Raw genomic sequence first — 14,070 nt, forward strand, 5'->3', positions numbered from 1 at the left:
CGGTAAAAACGGCGTTTTCTACAGACAGCGCTAGCAACCACTCTCTGCTTGTGCGTGAAAAAAGAAAAATAAAAAACACTCCTTCCCCATTGGTGTTAGAGTTTACCATGTCAGCCAATCAAAAAATGATATGGCAACATGTGACGCTTGGTTATTTAGGGAGAACGGCATTTTTAGTAGTGACGGAAAGCGAGCAAAAGAGAGAGAGAGCGAGTTTTCATATGTCACACATTAGTGACGTTTAGCGTGTTTGGAGGCTGTAGTTAGTGTGTTGTGTAGTTATTGTGTTGTATTGTGTGTCAGTTATACTGCTGAATGTCACATTTGCTCCAAAAACGCCGTCAAAGGCAGATTCCAGTGTAAACGCTGTTCCCACATGGAAAACTGGACTGATGCTCCTCCTGCTGTCAGACCTGGTTTAGGCCTGTGCTGTTCTCCTCTGTCTTATACTGAACACAAATCATTTGTGTGCCTTCTTATTTGATGCAGAACTGATTGTTCTGTAAATAGATTTAAATGGTTATGTAAAAACGCCTGAGGCCTGGGCTGCATTTTTAGGTAAATAGTACCATATAACTTTGTTGTTTGCAAAATTTGTGCATAATTTTATTCTTTCTATTTGCATTTCAAGTTATGAAAATGATTCATTAAACATGTTTGTGGGTTTTACAGTAAAAAATTTAACTTTTTCTACTCGGATTTTGACATTTTTGTCTGAATTTAGATCAATTGTGCTAATATAGTATACCAAAATGAAAAAATAACTCAAATTTCAGATATTTAAAGCTGTGCTGAAAGTAACGATACCAAACAAGGCAAGATAAACAGTTTTTAAAGGTGAGATATAGAGGTAAAATCAAAAGTAGTCAAAAACGGCCAATTATACCCTGACCCCAGAAGGTTAAATGCCCAAGTTTTAGATTTAAGGCACAAACTGATAGCTGGACATTCTCCTGGTAGAGAGTTCTTCCCTCCAGGTCGTGGCGAGCTACTGAAACGGCAGAGGCATGATTTAACACTGGGCACCAGCTGCCTTAACCAGACTCCTCCGTCGCTAACCGCCTGAACCCAATGCCCCACCCCTCCCCTGCAGCTGAGCCGCAGACAAAGCTACGCCACACAGCCCCAGAGCATCACACTGCTACCACCGCTGTTGGTATGATGTTCTTTCTATGAAATGATGCGTCACTTTTAAGCCAAATGCAACAAAAGTCAAAACTTTTTCTCTTCAGTCCACAAAATATTCTCCCAAATATCTTGTGGAGCATGGAGATGTTTTTTTGACAAATGTGAGATAAGCTTTTGTGTTCTTCTTGGTCAGCAGTGGTTTTGTCCATGAATGCTGTTTTTGCCCCGTCTCCTTTGTATTGTTGAATCGTAAACTCTGACCTTTACAGAGGAAGGCAAGGCCTTCAGTTCTGGGTGTTGTTGGGATTCGCTTGACTTTTTCGGTGAGTCGTCGATGTGCGATGGGGTAATTTCGGCCACATCTTTTCTAGTTTTCTCAGTTGGTGGATAATGGGTTCCAACATGGTGCACTGGCGCTCCAAAGCTGTAGAAATTGTTTTTTAACCCTGTCCAAACTGATAGATCTCAAGACTTCCCGCCTATTTTTGAATTTCTTTTGGTCATGGCAACGACGTGTTTCTTCTGGACGTCTTTTAGCCTGCTTCCCTTTGTCAAACAGATTGTACTTGAGTGATTTCTTGATCCAGCAGGTCTGGCCTTAATCAGGCCTGGGTCTGGTTGGTGAAATGAAACTCAGTCTTCCCAGAAATATTTGGTTAATCACAGTCAATCTTTGATTTTCAGTTTGGATGTTTTTTTCGCTCAGCAAATGAAATCATCATTTAAAATTGCATATTGAAGTATTCAGGTTATCTCTGCCCAATAATACAAAGTTGTTTTACGCTAGTTTTGTTAGTTTTAGTGAATCAATGTTTTTGATCAGGTGACATCCTCGCCCGGGCTCTGAAGAACCTGGATGGATTGCTGCAGATGCCGTATGGATGTGGGGAGCAGAACATGGCTCTCCTGGCCCCCAACATCTACATCCTCCACTACCTGAAAGGCACACAGCAGCTCACCGCAGCCATCATGGAAAAAGCTACTAACTTCCTCACCAGTGGCAAGTTTTTATTGTTTCCTCTAAGAAGGAAATCATTTGAATCACTTCAACACACACGGTTCAAGAAACAAGCCGACAGGAGGCAGAACATTAGCCGCAGTTTCTGGTCAAATGTGTCATTTTCCTCATCTGTCAGCAAGAGTCATTGAATTTCCCAAATCTCGATGTACACATGCAGATCCATAAACAAATGGAGTCCAATCATCACCATAGCAACAATGTCTCGATCATGGTGTCCCTGTTGTTACAGGATACCAAAGACAGCTCAACTACAAAAGTGCTGACGGTGCTTACACCACATTTGGAACAGGACCAGGAAACACTTGGTGAGAACATCACTGATCAAACATGTCACAAACCAGAGAGGTTACACTGGTTTTTAAATATCCCACCAAACAGAAGACGTTTCTTGAAGTTTGACTACCCATTAATAACATAAACATGTCTACCTCTAATACTTAAAATAATTCTCCATTTAATCCTTTGACTAAGCCAACATTAACAATACCTTTTGGTTAATACTGTGTAATTTAGTAGGTAGGAAGGAGCATTAGAGCCACATAAAAATGTTATTGATCATTATTAGAATAAAGTCAAATTTTAAAGCTTAAAGTTATTTTACTTTAAGAAAAAGTCTAAATACTATTTCAATAATAAAGTCTTAATACTGTTTTGTGAAAAAAGTCAAATTCAAATCTAAGAAAACAGTTGAAATGATTACAGTTGTTGCTTCAAACGACTGCTATACCCTGTATAAAATGCCTTGAGTAGATGTAGTGAAATAAATCAGTGGTCTTGTGATACAGCATAGATCCTCTTTATTCCACGAGCGTGGAACCATCGGTATCCTTGCATCTGTACATTAGCAGCCATTTCCTTTTATACAAATCTAACCACATGCAGCTTTCTGCACCACTTTCTGCTTTTCAGTGTACTTATACTTACTGCCACGCTGTTTTTATTGCTACAAGTGACATCAGTTCCTTCCTTGTTACTAAAACTGAGTCTGAAGTACGATTTCACTAATTCAGAGGGTAAAGCAGTTTGTCCTGAAATAACTGTGATATCCACATTTCTGCTTTTGTCTCAAAATACATTTTCAAATTTAACCTTGAAATTTCAACTTTATTTTCAAAATGATCAGTATTTCTTTCTCTTAATGTGACCTCACAGCCAAACATTTCCATCATTGTAAGACGTGTAAGTGTTGTTTTCTTTCTGTCAGGCTGACTGCGTTTGTGGTAAGAAGTTTTGCCAAAGCTCAGTCTTTCATCTTTATTGATCCCAGAAAGATCGAAGAGTCTAAGACCTGGCTGCAACATAAACAACAAGAAAATGGCTGTTTTGAAAAGTCTGGGAAACTCTTCAACAACGGAATGAAGGTAACCTGCAGTTCTTCGCTGTTAGACTGTGGAAACAGCCTCCAGTCTGGATTTAACAAATTTTATTAATAATGTCATGCATACATGGAAAACACTGTACTACATACTGTAATAGCTCACACCAGTATATTCTATTATTTTATTCAAGAAATAATTTCCATACATCTTGTTCCATTCACACCAGCACTGCTTTCTATGTAGCATTCACACATATTTATACTAAATACAAAGTATGCACTAGAGACCAACTTGGGATTAGTATCTTGCCCACAAATATTTGGCATGCAGGCTGGAGCAGCTGGGAATCAAACCACCAACCTTCTGATTAGTAGATGACTACACAAACTGTTTATAAGGCTGGGGAAACCCGAGGTGAAGAAACATCCACCTCACTGGAAATACAATGTCCAGATGAACAAAATCAACTTCCCGTTCATCTCTTTAGCTGGATGTTTGAACATGCATCAAGACATTGATGATACTAAAACCACATGCAGCTGAAAATCATTTTCATGACTTCATATCCCTGAATGTTGGTGCACTGATGATAAAGTGTCTATGATGTCTTCTGTTGACAGGGTGGTGTATCTGATGAAGTGACTCTCAGTGCGTACGTTACTGCTGCCTTCTTGGAAATGAATACATCCCAACATGTGAGTAGACTCAAAGAATATCAAGGTATTCAACAAAAAAAGGAGTAGAGTTTGAGCTGCTGAGCCATGGAGTTAGGTTTAACCAGCAGTCTTGCACCCTGCTGGTATGTGCTGGATTGTCTCATGGGCACCTGGGGTCTTGCACGGTGTGATAGACCCCAGCCTCTATGGATCTTGTACTCAGAGCTTGTTCCTGTGCTGCCATGATTAGTGCTTCCGTGCTGTCTTTCAGTCCAGCTTTTTCCAGCCACTGGTAGGATTTCTGGGTATCATCTACTTCCTCTATCTGCCGGTGGTAACATACTGTGCAGGGCCTGTCCTTCCATGATGGTTCCTCGCCTTCCTCCTCTTTCTTGAGTTTCTGCTGGCTGAGGTATTCACTGAGCATGCGGTCAGTTGGGGCCATCTTCCTCGTACTCGTGGATATTCGTTGTTTCATCTTGGAATGTGGTGCTGACACTCACCAGTCCCTGGCCTCCTTCCCTCCATTTAGCATGCGGGACTTGGGGTGAAACCCTCCATGCATGGTTAGGAACTTTCTTGTATTGATGTCAGTGGCTTCTATCTCTTCCTTTTGCCAGTTTATTATCCCAGCAGGGTACCTGATGATGGGCAGGGCGTAAGTTTTGATAGGCTGGATCCTGTCCTAACATTCAGCTGACTCCTCAGGATTTGCCTGACCCTCTGCAGGTACTTGGTTGTAGCAGCTTTCCCAGCAGCCTCTTTGGGGTTCCTATTTGCCTGTTGGAGTACTTGTAGCTGTCCTCTATGTCTGCAATTTTGCCTTCTGGTAGTTCGATTCCCTCAGTTCTGACTCTTTGTTATAATCCGACTACATTTCTCCAGTCCAAATGACATTCCAATGTCATTGCTTTATATCCTGGTGGTGTGGATCAGTGAATCGATGTCTCGTTCACTCTTTGCATACAGCTTGATGTCATCCACGTACAGGAGATGGCTGACAACTGCTCTATTCTGTCAGTATCCGTAGGGACAGAGCATCTCCTTCATAGATGATGATTGTGCTATGGGCTTGAAGTTGGCCTCTAGTGTTGTATGCCACATCCCCATTGAGTTCGTGATGAAGGCTCTTAAAGTCCTGTTGATCTTGTACAGGTCTAGGCATTCCAGGATCCAGCTGTGGGGCATTAAGTCATAGACCCTCTTGTAATCAATCCAGGCAGTCTCGGCTGATTGTTACAAGTAGCTGGTGTTTTGCACCTCTGGTATTCTTGCCAATGAGTGGGGCACAGGAACATGTGTCTGTTCATCTTAGCCACTATGATGCCTGACAGGAGCTTCCATGTGGTACTGAGGCAGGTTATTGGTCAGTAGTTGGATGGGACCGATGGGATCGATCCCTCCAAGACTGTCTGGCCTAGTTGGATGGGACCGTTCCCTTCAGGACTGTCCGCCCTACAGTTAGCCATTCTGGGTGTCTCTCGTCACCTAACAGCTGGTTAATTTATGCTGCCAGACGCTCATGGAGTGCAGTCAGCTTCTTCCACCAGTAGACGTGAGCCATACTAGTGTATGGCAAGGTGCTGGCCAAGGCTGTTAGTCGTTGTTTGGCAGTTTCCATGGACAGCTTGCTAAACTTCTTCTTGGGCACCGTCTTTGTCACACCTTTCTGCAGCTCCGATAGTTGGCTAATGTCATGATTCGAGTTTTGAGGAGAAGACAAACGACTGCATGGTCTCAGTAGATGCCAGAATAGTGATCTTTATTACACACTTCTAAGACAGAAGCATGGGAAGACAAGCATACAGCCACAGATCTCCGCCGGGCGGCGGCTCTCCATATCTTTTATATTATTCATGATGACGTCACACAGACCTTACTGGAAATGATATCAAGTCCCCACAATCCCAAAAGTTCTCCTTATATAGACATCAGATGGTACTTTTAGAGAAAAACAAGTGTGTGATCTGTTGTGCATTTTGTGAAACTGTGAGTCCAACTAGAGGAGATGTCCTGAGACGACCTCCCTTTGTTAATAAGTGTGTATGTGAGGGAACGTGCGTGTCTTTCATAAGTCTGTATATATGTGCACGTTAGTGAGGCCTGACTACGTGCAAAACTGAATGTAACAGTCCAGCTCGAGTGGAGTGGTGATGTTGCAACAGTTTAAGCAGAGAGAAAGTAAGCTGGTGGAGAATTACCTTGTAGCCGATTTACTAAGAAACTAAGAAACTGATAAACTGATGCAGACTAATGAAGTAATAATGAACCTACAACAGTGCATGTAAATGATATCAGTGAGATTAAAATAACATCCATTATCCTAACAACTCCTTTGAAACAATGTAAGACATTCAACATAATACAGGTCAATCCAACAGATCTAATGATTTTCACACTCTTCTAAGTCAGAGGTCTAATGCAAACTAAAACTACATACCATATTATAATGCAACTACTTTGATCTCATATATAAGGTAACATATGATAACAAAATAATCTCACATTTCCCCCTTTAATCTCTTCTCCCAAAGAGATTCCTTACATCGTACACTCTAATGTTGCAATGTCCACATCTCCTTGGTCCCGAGACCCTCTGTCCCCCTTTAACGGGTGGAGTGTATGGGGGATGACCTCTGCCTTTACGCAGTTCAGATGCAAGCAAAGTTAGATTTACACCCATGACAGCAGTTACGGATGACACTCCCATCAGTCCCCAATTCTCCCACAGCTTTATTTTTGGGCTCCGGTTTTTCACCCCCTTTTTACCACTTATACCCTTCAAATGTACTTAGAATAGCCCCTCTGTCTAACGGGCTTTTAACCTTTATTTTATTGGTGCAGCTACCAGTATCTTCCAGTCGGGTGATTCTCAGCTTCTTTCTTCGACTTCCGGGGTTAGACCACCCTTCAGTCGTTACACAGATCTGGGGATTATTCTGCCCCACTTTCAAACAAAGATCTGTGTGTTTGTTGTCCGTTATCACCGCCGTGTCCCCCTTTTTGCCAAAAGCCTCTCGAACCTCGTTGGTCTCTGGTGTTCCTAGTTTTCGCCAACCCCTTCTTGGTTATTGTTGTGGTTATGGGATCCATCTTCTCAAGGAGCCCCAAGGCCATGACACTTGACCCCAGTTGCTGTGAAGGGTCCCCATATCTCCGTGTCCCCGTCTGGTGTCTGTTCCCTTCTCTGCAAGAGACAGAAAGCCAAAACCTCTCCTGCGCTGGCTCTCCTAACCTAATGTTGTTGACTTTGTTTATTCCAATCCTATGCTATGCCTATGTGTGTAAGCGTGCATGCATTTAACCCTCTGCACGTGAAGTCAATAGCTCCAATATATCAATCCGATCCGTTGTCGGATGAAGCACAATAAACAACAATTAATTTAGACAGACCAATATTCCTTATTTCAAAACTAATTACCCAAGATCACCACGGACAGAACAGAAGCCCCACTGAGTGAACATTTAATTTAGCTTAATTCCTCCAATTCAGCACCTTTGGACATTACTCAACAGGCGGTGCTTACCTGTCTTATTTCGGGGCCCATCACTCAGTCGAGCTCCTGGCCGTCCGTCTGACACCACTAGAACGTCAGCCAGGCTCCATTAGTCTCCCCTCAAACCGGGTTTTCGGCACCAGAAATGTCATGATTCGAGTTTTGAGGAGAAGACAAACGACTGCATGGTCTCAGTAGATGCCAGAATAGTGATCTTTATTACACACTTCTAAGACAGAAGCATGGGAAGACAAGCGTACAGCCACAGATCTCCGCCGGGCGGCGGCTCTCCATATCTTTTATATTATTCATGATGACGTCACACAGACCTTACTGGAAATGATATCAAGTCCCCACAATCCCAAAAGTTCTCCTTATATAGACATCAGATGGTACTTTTAGAGAAAAACAAGTGTGTGATCTGTTGTGCATTTTGTGAAACTGTGAGTCCAACTAGAGGAGATGTCCTGAGACGACCTCCCTTTGTTAATAAGTGTGTATGTGAGGGAACGTGCGTGTCTTTCATAAGTCTGTATATATGTGCACGTTAGTGAGGCCTGACTACGTGCAAAACTGAATGTAACAGTCCAGCTCGAGTGGAGTGGTGATGTTGCAACAGTTTAAGCAGAGAGAAAGTAAGCTGGTGGAGAATTACCTTGTAGCCGATTTACTAAGAAACTAAGAAACTGATAAACTGATGCAGACTAATGAAGTAATAATGAACCTACAACAGTGCATGTAAATGATATCAGTGAGATTAAAATAACATCCATTATCCTAACAACTCCTTTGAAACAATGTAAGACATTCAACATAATACAGGTCAATCCAACAGATCTAATGATTTTCACACTCTTCTAAGTCAGAGGTCTAATGCAAACTAAAACTACATACCATATTATAATGCAACTACTTTGATCTCATATATAAGGTAACATATGATAACAAAATAATCTCACACTAACCTCCCTCCTTGATCTTAGCCTCTAGTCTCCTTCTCCTTGTGGCTGTTCAACCTGTAGCCAAGCATCTTTCTGATCACTGCTGCTGTACTGTAGATCAGCTTGTTAGTCTCGATAATCGTGGCTGTATGTATCGCATTTACATCATCTAGCAGATCTTCACATCTTGGTAACCAGCTACGGGGAATCCAGTTTTCAAGTTTTGCCATGATCCTATCTTTCAGGTCACTTCCTCTTGCACTATAGCACTTGGGGCTTGGTACAAATCTCGGGTGGAGGTGATGACATCTCCCCCCTGACCTGTCGTCCTGGCTCCCCCTTGCCGTAGCATTTGTGTTGCACCTCGTCAATCTCTAGCTGTGAGAGCAATACCCTTCTTTCGAATGTTGGAACACTGAGCTATTAGTGTTTTCGCCGTCAATGTGGATGCTGGGTATCGAAGATTCCATAGGTCCCTCATCCTATTCATGTACATTTGCATACATTACATTTGCATAATGACTGAAACTAGCCCACTGAAGGAACAATGGGCTGGGAGGTCACTTCCTTAATCATAATTATGCAAATTCTCATGACCATTGATCAACAACCACTGACCAAAACCCACTGATCAAAGACCACTGATCAATGGCCATCAGTACCATTCACAGAGAGTTGGGGAATGGCTGCAATCACAGCATTGTAAGATGGTGACAGATGTACCCTTATGCCCCCTCCTCGATTCAGAGATGGTCTTTCCTTTTTCACGTAAATGGCCTCCTTGACCCTACACTCAAACCAGCGTTCCTCCCTGTCCAGGTTGTTACATCCTCATCATTGAAAGAGTGTCCACTGGCCTGTAGGTGTGAATAGACTGCAGAGTCCTGGCCTGACGAGGTGGCTCTTCTGTGTTGTGCCATCCTCTTAGCCAGAGGTTGTTCGATTTCCCCGATGTATAGATCCTGGCAATCCTCCTGGAACTTAACAGCGTACACTATGTTACTCTGTTTGCGTTGGGGTGGACCAATTTTTGGCGCAGCGTGTTTTGGGGTTTAAAAGCCACAGAGACACAGTGTTTAGAAAAAAATGTGCCTCAGCTGCTCCGATACTCCTGACACATACGGGATCACTACAGGTTTTCACTTAGGCAGCGGTTGTCCTTCTCTCCTGGATCGGCTGGAGCTTAGGTTTACGGTACACATCAGCTTTTAAATGTCCCCCATTCCTGATGGAAATCTCACAGTCTAAGAAGACTAACCTGACACTTTTCATATCCTCCCTGGTGAATTTGATGTGTCGTTCCACTGAGTTAATGTGATCTGTGAATTGTGGAACGTCCTGAGAATTGATTTTCACCCAGGTGTCATCCACATACCTGAACTCTCACCAGCAAGAACTGGTATCACCACCCAACCTGTACAGTGTTTTTTCAATATGTTCTTTATATTGTAAATACTACTAGCAGATTGCTCCAGTCTTTGCTTGATCTGTACTTTCCTCTAATTGCTGTGTTTTCTATTATCACGTTGATGTTTTGAGTGACTGAATCAGGAACTCTGCCTCCTATTCTTCTCACACTGGGTTTAATGAAAGAAGGTTTCTGTTTGTCCATTAAAGTTCTTTGTTTTGATCTTTTAAAGGATCCTGTGATGAACAAGAGCCTGGCTTGTCTCAAGGAGTCTCTCAGTGACCTGAGCAACACCTACACTACAGCTCTGCTGGCCTATGTGTTCACTCTGGCAGGAGACGTGGAGACCCGTGCTCACCTTCTGCAGCACTTAGACACAGTTGCAGTGAGGGAAGGTGAGTCATCCTTTAGCAGGACATCATTCAGGCTTCATTAGCATCACCGTGACTGTTATTGTGTTTGTAGGAGGTTTCCTCTACTGGTCTCAGACAGCAGCAGAAACATCAGCCTCCCTGTCAGTGGAGATCAGTTCTTATGTGCTGTTGGCCAAACTCAGCGCCTCCCCGACTGCTGAGGATCTGGGATATGCCTCTGGTATTATCAGGTGGCTGACTGGGCAGCAGAACTATTACGGAGGCTTCTCCTCCACTCAGGTACGACACCACCCGAACAGTATGAAGCTCATCTTTGAGTACAGTCTTAGACAAAACCAGGGACAAAAGAAATAATACTGAAGCTTTCAGTTTTCTATCAGATATGTAAAACAGATTTGTTTTAGCCAGGCAGAGAAGTTTTTATTCTTTAGTTAGAATATAACATTTAATTCTAAAAATTCATTGTTTTTACAGAATAGCAATGTTACCTCAGACTTCTGTACACCAACTACACGTAACAGCCTGTAAATAACAGATCACCTGCGAGTTTATACCTGTAATTTCTATACTTTGATAATTCTCAGTTAAAGATATTTTAACCTGTTTAACGTTTATTTAACCAGGAAGTGAACTTTGGAAAACTTGGGATTAAGGATCTCTTTTGTGAGAGGGTCTCAAAGTGACACAGGCTGTTTTAACTTAATGTCTATTCCACTTAAGCCCATGAAATATGGAGACACATGCTGTGTGTGTTAACCACAATGAATCCATCCTGTAGGACACGGTGGTGGCTCTTCAGGCTCTGGCTCTCTACTCCACTCTGGTGTTCAGTGCTGAAGGTTGGAGCACAGTGACAGTTCAGGCTCCCAGCAGTCAGCTGACGTTTGATGTAAATCAGGGCAACAAACTGCTCTACCAGGAGGAGGCGCTGCAGGACGTGTCAGGAAAATACAGCCTGGAGGTGAAGGGCACTGCATGTGCTTCAGTGCAGGTCAGTGACAGCATCACGTGAGAAGCTCCTGGTTGATGTCAGAGAAAGGGTTTCTTCTTTTTCTTTTTCCTTATACAACTTCAGAGAGCATTAGCATTGTCACATGTAATAAAGCTCATCTTGCACATGTATTTTCATACACAATAAAGACATTAGACCTGGCAGTAATAACTGTAGAGAGTACAATGCTATTTTAAACTAAATTGGAGAACTGAGCAAAAACAAATGAACTTTCTGTCTGTATCAGAATCAGGGAAACTATTAATCCCAGAGGGAAACTGAGTTGTCATAGCAGCAAATATACAACAAACATCAAGCACTCGTATAAAATGAGTGTAGATATAACAGAGATCCTCATATTAAGATGAATATAGACATATAGGTATGACTATAAAAGTATGTGTGCTAATATGTGTCATGGTGTAGAACAGTGACAGCAGGGTGCATTGAGGTGTGATTAGTTCTGTTCCACACGTGACCCAAGTGTGTTTCCCAGATTTCTGCCACCTACAACATCCCAACACCTGCTGATGTCACCACTCTCAGTGTGAAAGTCCAACTAGAGGTCAACACCACCAGTGAAGCTGCTAGACCCAAATTCACTGTGCAAATACAATCACTGTAAGTATGTGACAGGTGAGAGGAGCGCTCTTTACCCGTGTGGAGGAACTGCTGGTAGATGAAAAGCAAGTGTGCACACAGGTCAGTATAATCACACTGTTCAAACACAGGTACAGTGGAAAGGAGGAAACTACAAACATGGTGATCCTGGACATCAAAATGCTCTCTGGATTTTCCCCAGACCCCGAGTCTTTGAAGAGTGTGAGTAATTAGACAGATTCTACCAACGAGTGCATCTCATGTGATAATTGTGAGGATAATAATAAAATGATGTCATCTCCTCACAGCTCAAACGTGGCCTCCTGGTGAGTCGTGTTGAGCAAAAGGAGGATCACGTTCTGGTGTACTTAGAGGAGGTAAGTGAAAGTCACCGTGGGGACACCAGATGATGATCTTTGGGACAAACTATGTCTGCGATTGTTTCTGTCTCGTCCAGTTATCAAAGGACACACCCATCAACCACAGCTTAGAGATCATCCAGGAGCTCCCAGTGGACAACCTGAAGCCAGCCGTGGTCAAGATCTATGACTACTACCAACCAGGTCCAAGTCTAACTAAGCTTTACTCCAACAGCACACTGACACACTTCAGAGGATCAGACTGAACAGTTCATACAAGCTGATGTTTCCATCAGTGACTCAGAGAAATGACACGTTCATGTTTTTCTACCATGTTTCTGTCAGGTGACCAGGCTGAGACCCAATACATGTTTGTCTCGTGAGCTGCAGGTACGAAGCTGTAACAACACACAAGGACACCTTTCACACACGTTCATGTTCACAGCATCAATGCAAAGAACTTTGAGCTTTTACTAACTTGTATTCTTCGTCTCACAGTTTGAAGAAGGTGTGGCTGGTCCTGAGGTTTAAACCTGCATTTGAATAAAGATACTTTTTCTGCTCACATGTGTGTAAGCGTGTGTGTTAACAGCTCCAGTATTATTAGTGCTTCTTTAATAACAGGCTTCATTATTAATAATCGGCAGAATGGAAAATATAGTGCTGTGAATGCACCGCTGAGACTGGCCTCATGCCACATTTCTGTCTTTGTGCAGGTTTAGACAAAAACAAAAAGGTGCAAGTGGGCAACAAGTGGGCAACAAGTGGGCAACAAGTGGGCAACAAGTGGGCAACAAGTGGGCAAAACATTAAAAGAGCTAAACGTGCTCGTGGGAGACATTGAGTGACAGCTGGCAAGTGACGTCCACGGAAATACAGACAGAAACGTGTGTGTGTGTGTGTGTGTGTGTGTGTGTGCGCGCGTGTGTGTGTGTACGTGTGTGTGTGTGTGTGTGTGCGCGTGTGTGTGTGTGTGTGTACGTGTGTGCGTGTACGTGTGTGTGTGTGTGTGTGTGTGTGTGCGCGGGCGTGTGTGTGCGCGTGTGTGTGTGTGTGTGTCTGTGTGTGTGTACGTGTGTGTGTGTGTGTGTGCGCGCGCGTGTGTGTGTACGTGTGTGTGTGTGTGTGTGTGTGTGCGCGTGTGTGTGTGTGTGTGTCTGTGTGTGTTTACGTGTGTGTGTGTGTGTGTGCGCGTGTGTGTGCGTGTCTGTGTGTGTGTGTGTGTGTGCGTGTGTGTGTGTGTGCGTGTGTGTGTACGTGTGTGTGTGTGTGTGTGTGTGTGTGTGTGTGTGTGCCTGTCTGTGTGTGTGCGCGTATGTGTGTGTTTGTGTGTGTAAGCTGGAGGAGGTCTGGGCCTCTTTGCTTAGGCTGCTGCCCCCGCGACCCGGCCTCGGATAAAGCGGATGAAGATGGATGTGTTACATGGAAAAATACAAAGATCAGTTTCAGAGAGCTTGTTGGAACAAATGTGTCATTATTAATAGTCTTGTAACGTGCACACAGTCACTACATGAATCTGTGACTGTTTAGCTCAATTTGAATGTTAAATAATTAAATAATGTGGTGGCAGATTTCTTTTCTCATGTATTAATTAGAGATGGACCGATCCGATATTACGTATCGGTATCGGTCCGATACCGATACCGATACGTAATAGTTTGTGGAGCTTCGCAACCCGGCATTTCATCTCCGACAAAGTTATCCCCGAGAGAAGTAAAGCAAGTGTGTAAGTCCATCTCTGAATGTTTGTAAAGCATTCCTGCGTTAAGCTTAACA

General features: G+C 43.1%; 1 protein-coding gene across 1 annotated transcript in view; it reads left to right on the plus strand.

The window, feature by feature from the left end:
* The window catches only part of LOC309692882 (alpha-2-macroglobulin-like), a gene marked incomplete at its 5' end in the record, with an annotated part of 33,786 nt that extends 20,930 nt beyond the window's left edge, over positions 1-12,856 (plus strand). The window contains 13 exons of the mRNA XM_082511713.1: positions 1,952-2,128; positions 2,379-2,454; positions 3,354-3,510; positions 4,089-4,163; positions 10,203-10,365; positions 10,436-10,623; positions 11,123-11,335; positions 11,832-11,956; positions 12,067-12,157; positions 12,244-12,312; positions 12,393-12,498; positions 12,640-12,684; positions 12,793-12,856. Coding sequence (XP_082367839.1) covers positions 1,952-2,128; positions 2,379-2,454; positions 3,354-3,510; positions 4,089-4,163; positions 10,203-10,365; positions 10,436-10,623; positions 11,123-11,335; positions 11,832-11,956; positions 12,067-12,157; positions 12,244-12,312; positions 12,393-12,498; positions 12,640-12,677 — 1,478 coding nt within the window. The 3' untranslated portion in view covers positions 12,678-12,684; positions 12,793-12,856. The remainder of the gene's footprint in view (positions 1-1,951; positions 2,129-2,378; positions 2,455-3,353; positions 3,511-4,088; positions 4,164-10,202; positions 10,366-10,435; positions 10,624-11,122; positions 11,336-11,831; positions 11,957-12,066; positions 12,158-12,243; positions 12,313-12,392; positions 12,499-12,639; positions 12,685-12,792) is intronic.
* Positions 12,857-14,070: the final 1,214 nt, after the last annotated feature.

Source organism: Aulonocara stuartgranti (assembly GCF_965226115.1).
Source record: "Aulonocara stuartgranti genome assembly, chromosome: 3".
Lineage (NCBI taxonomy): Eukaryota > Metazoa > Chordata > Actinopteri > Cichliformes > Cichlidae > Aulonocara > Aulonocara stuartgranti.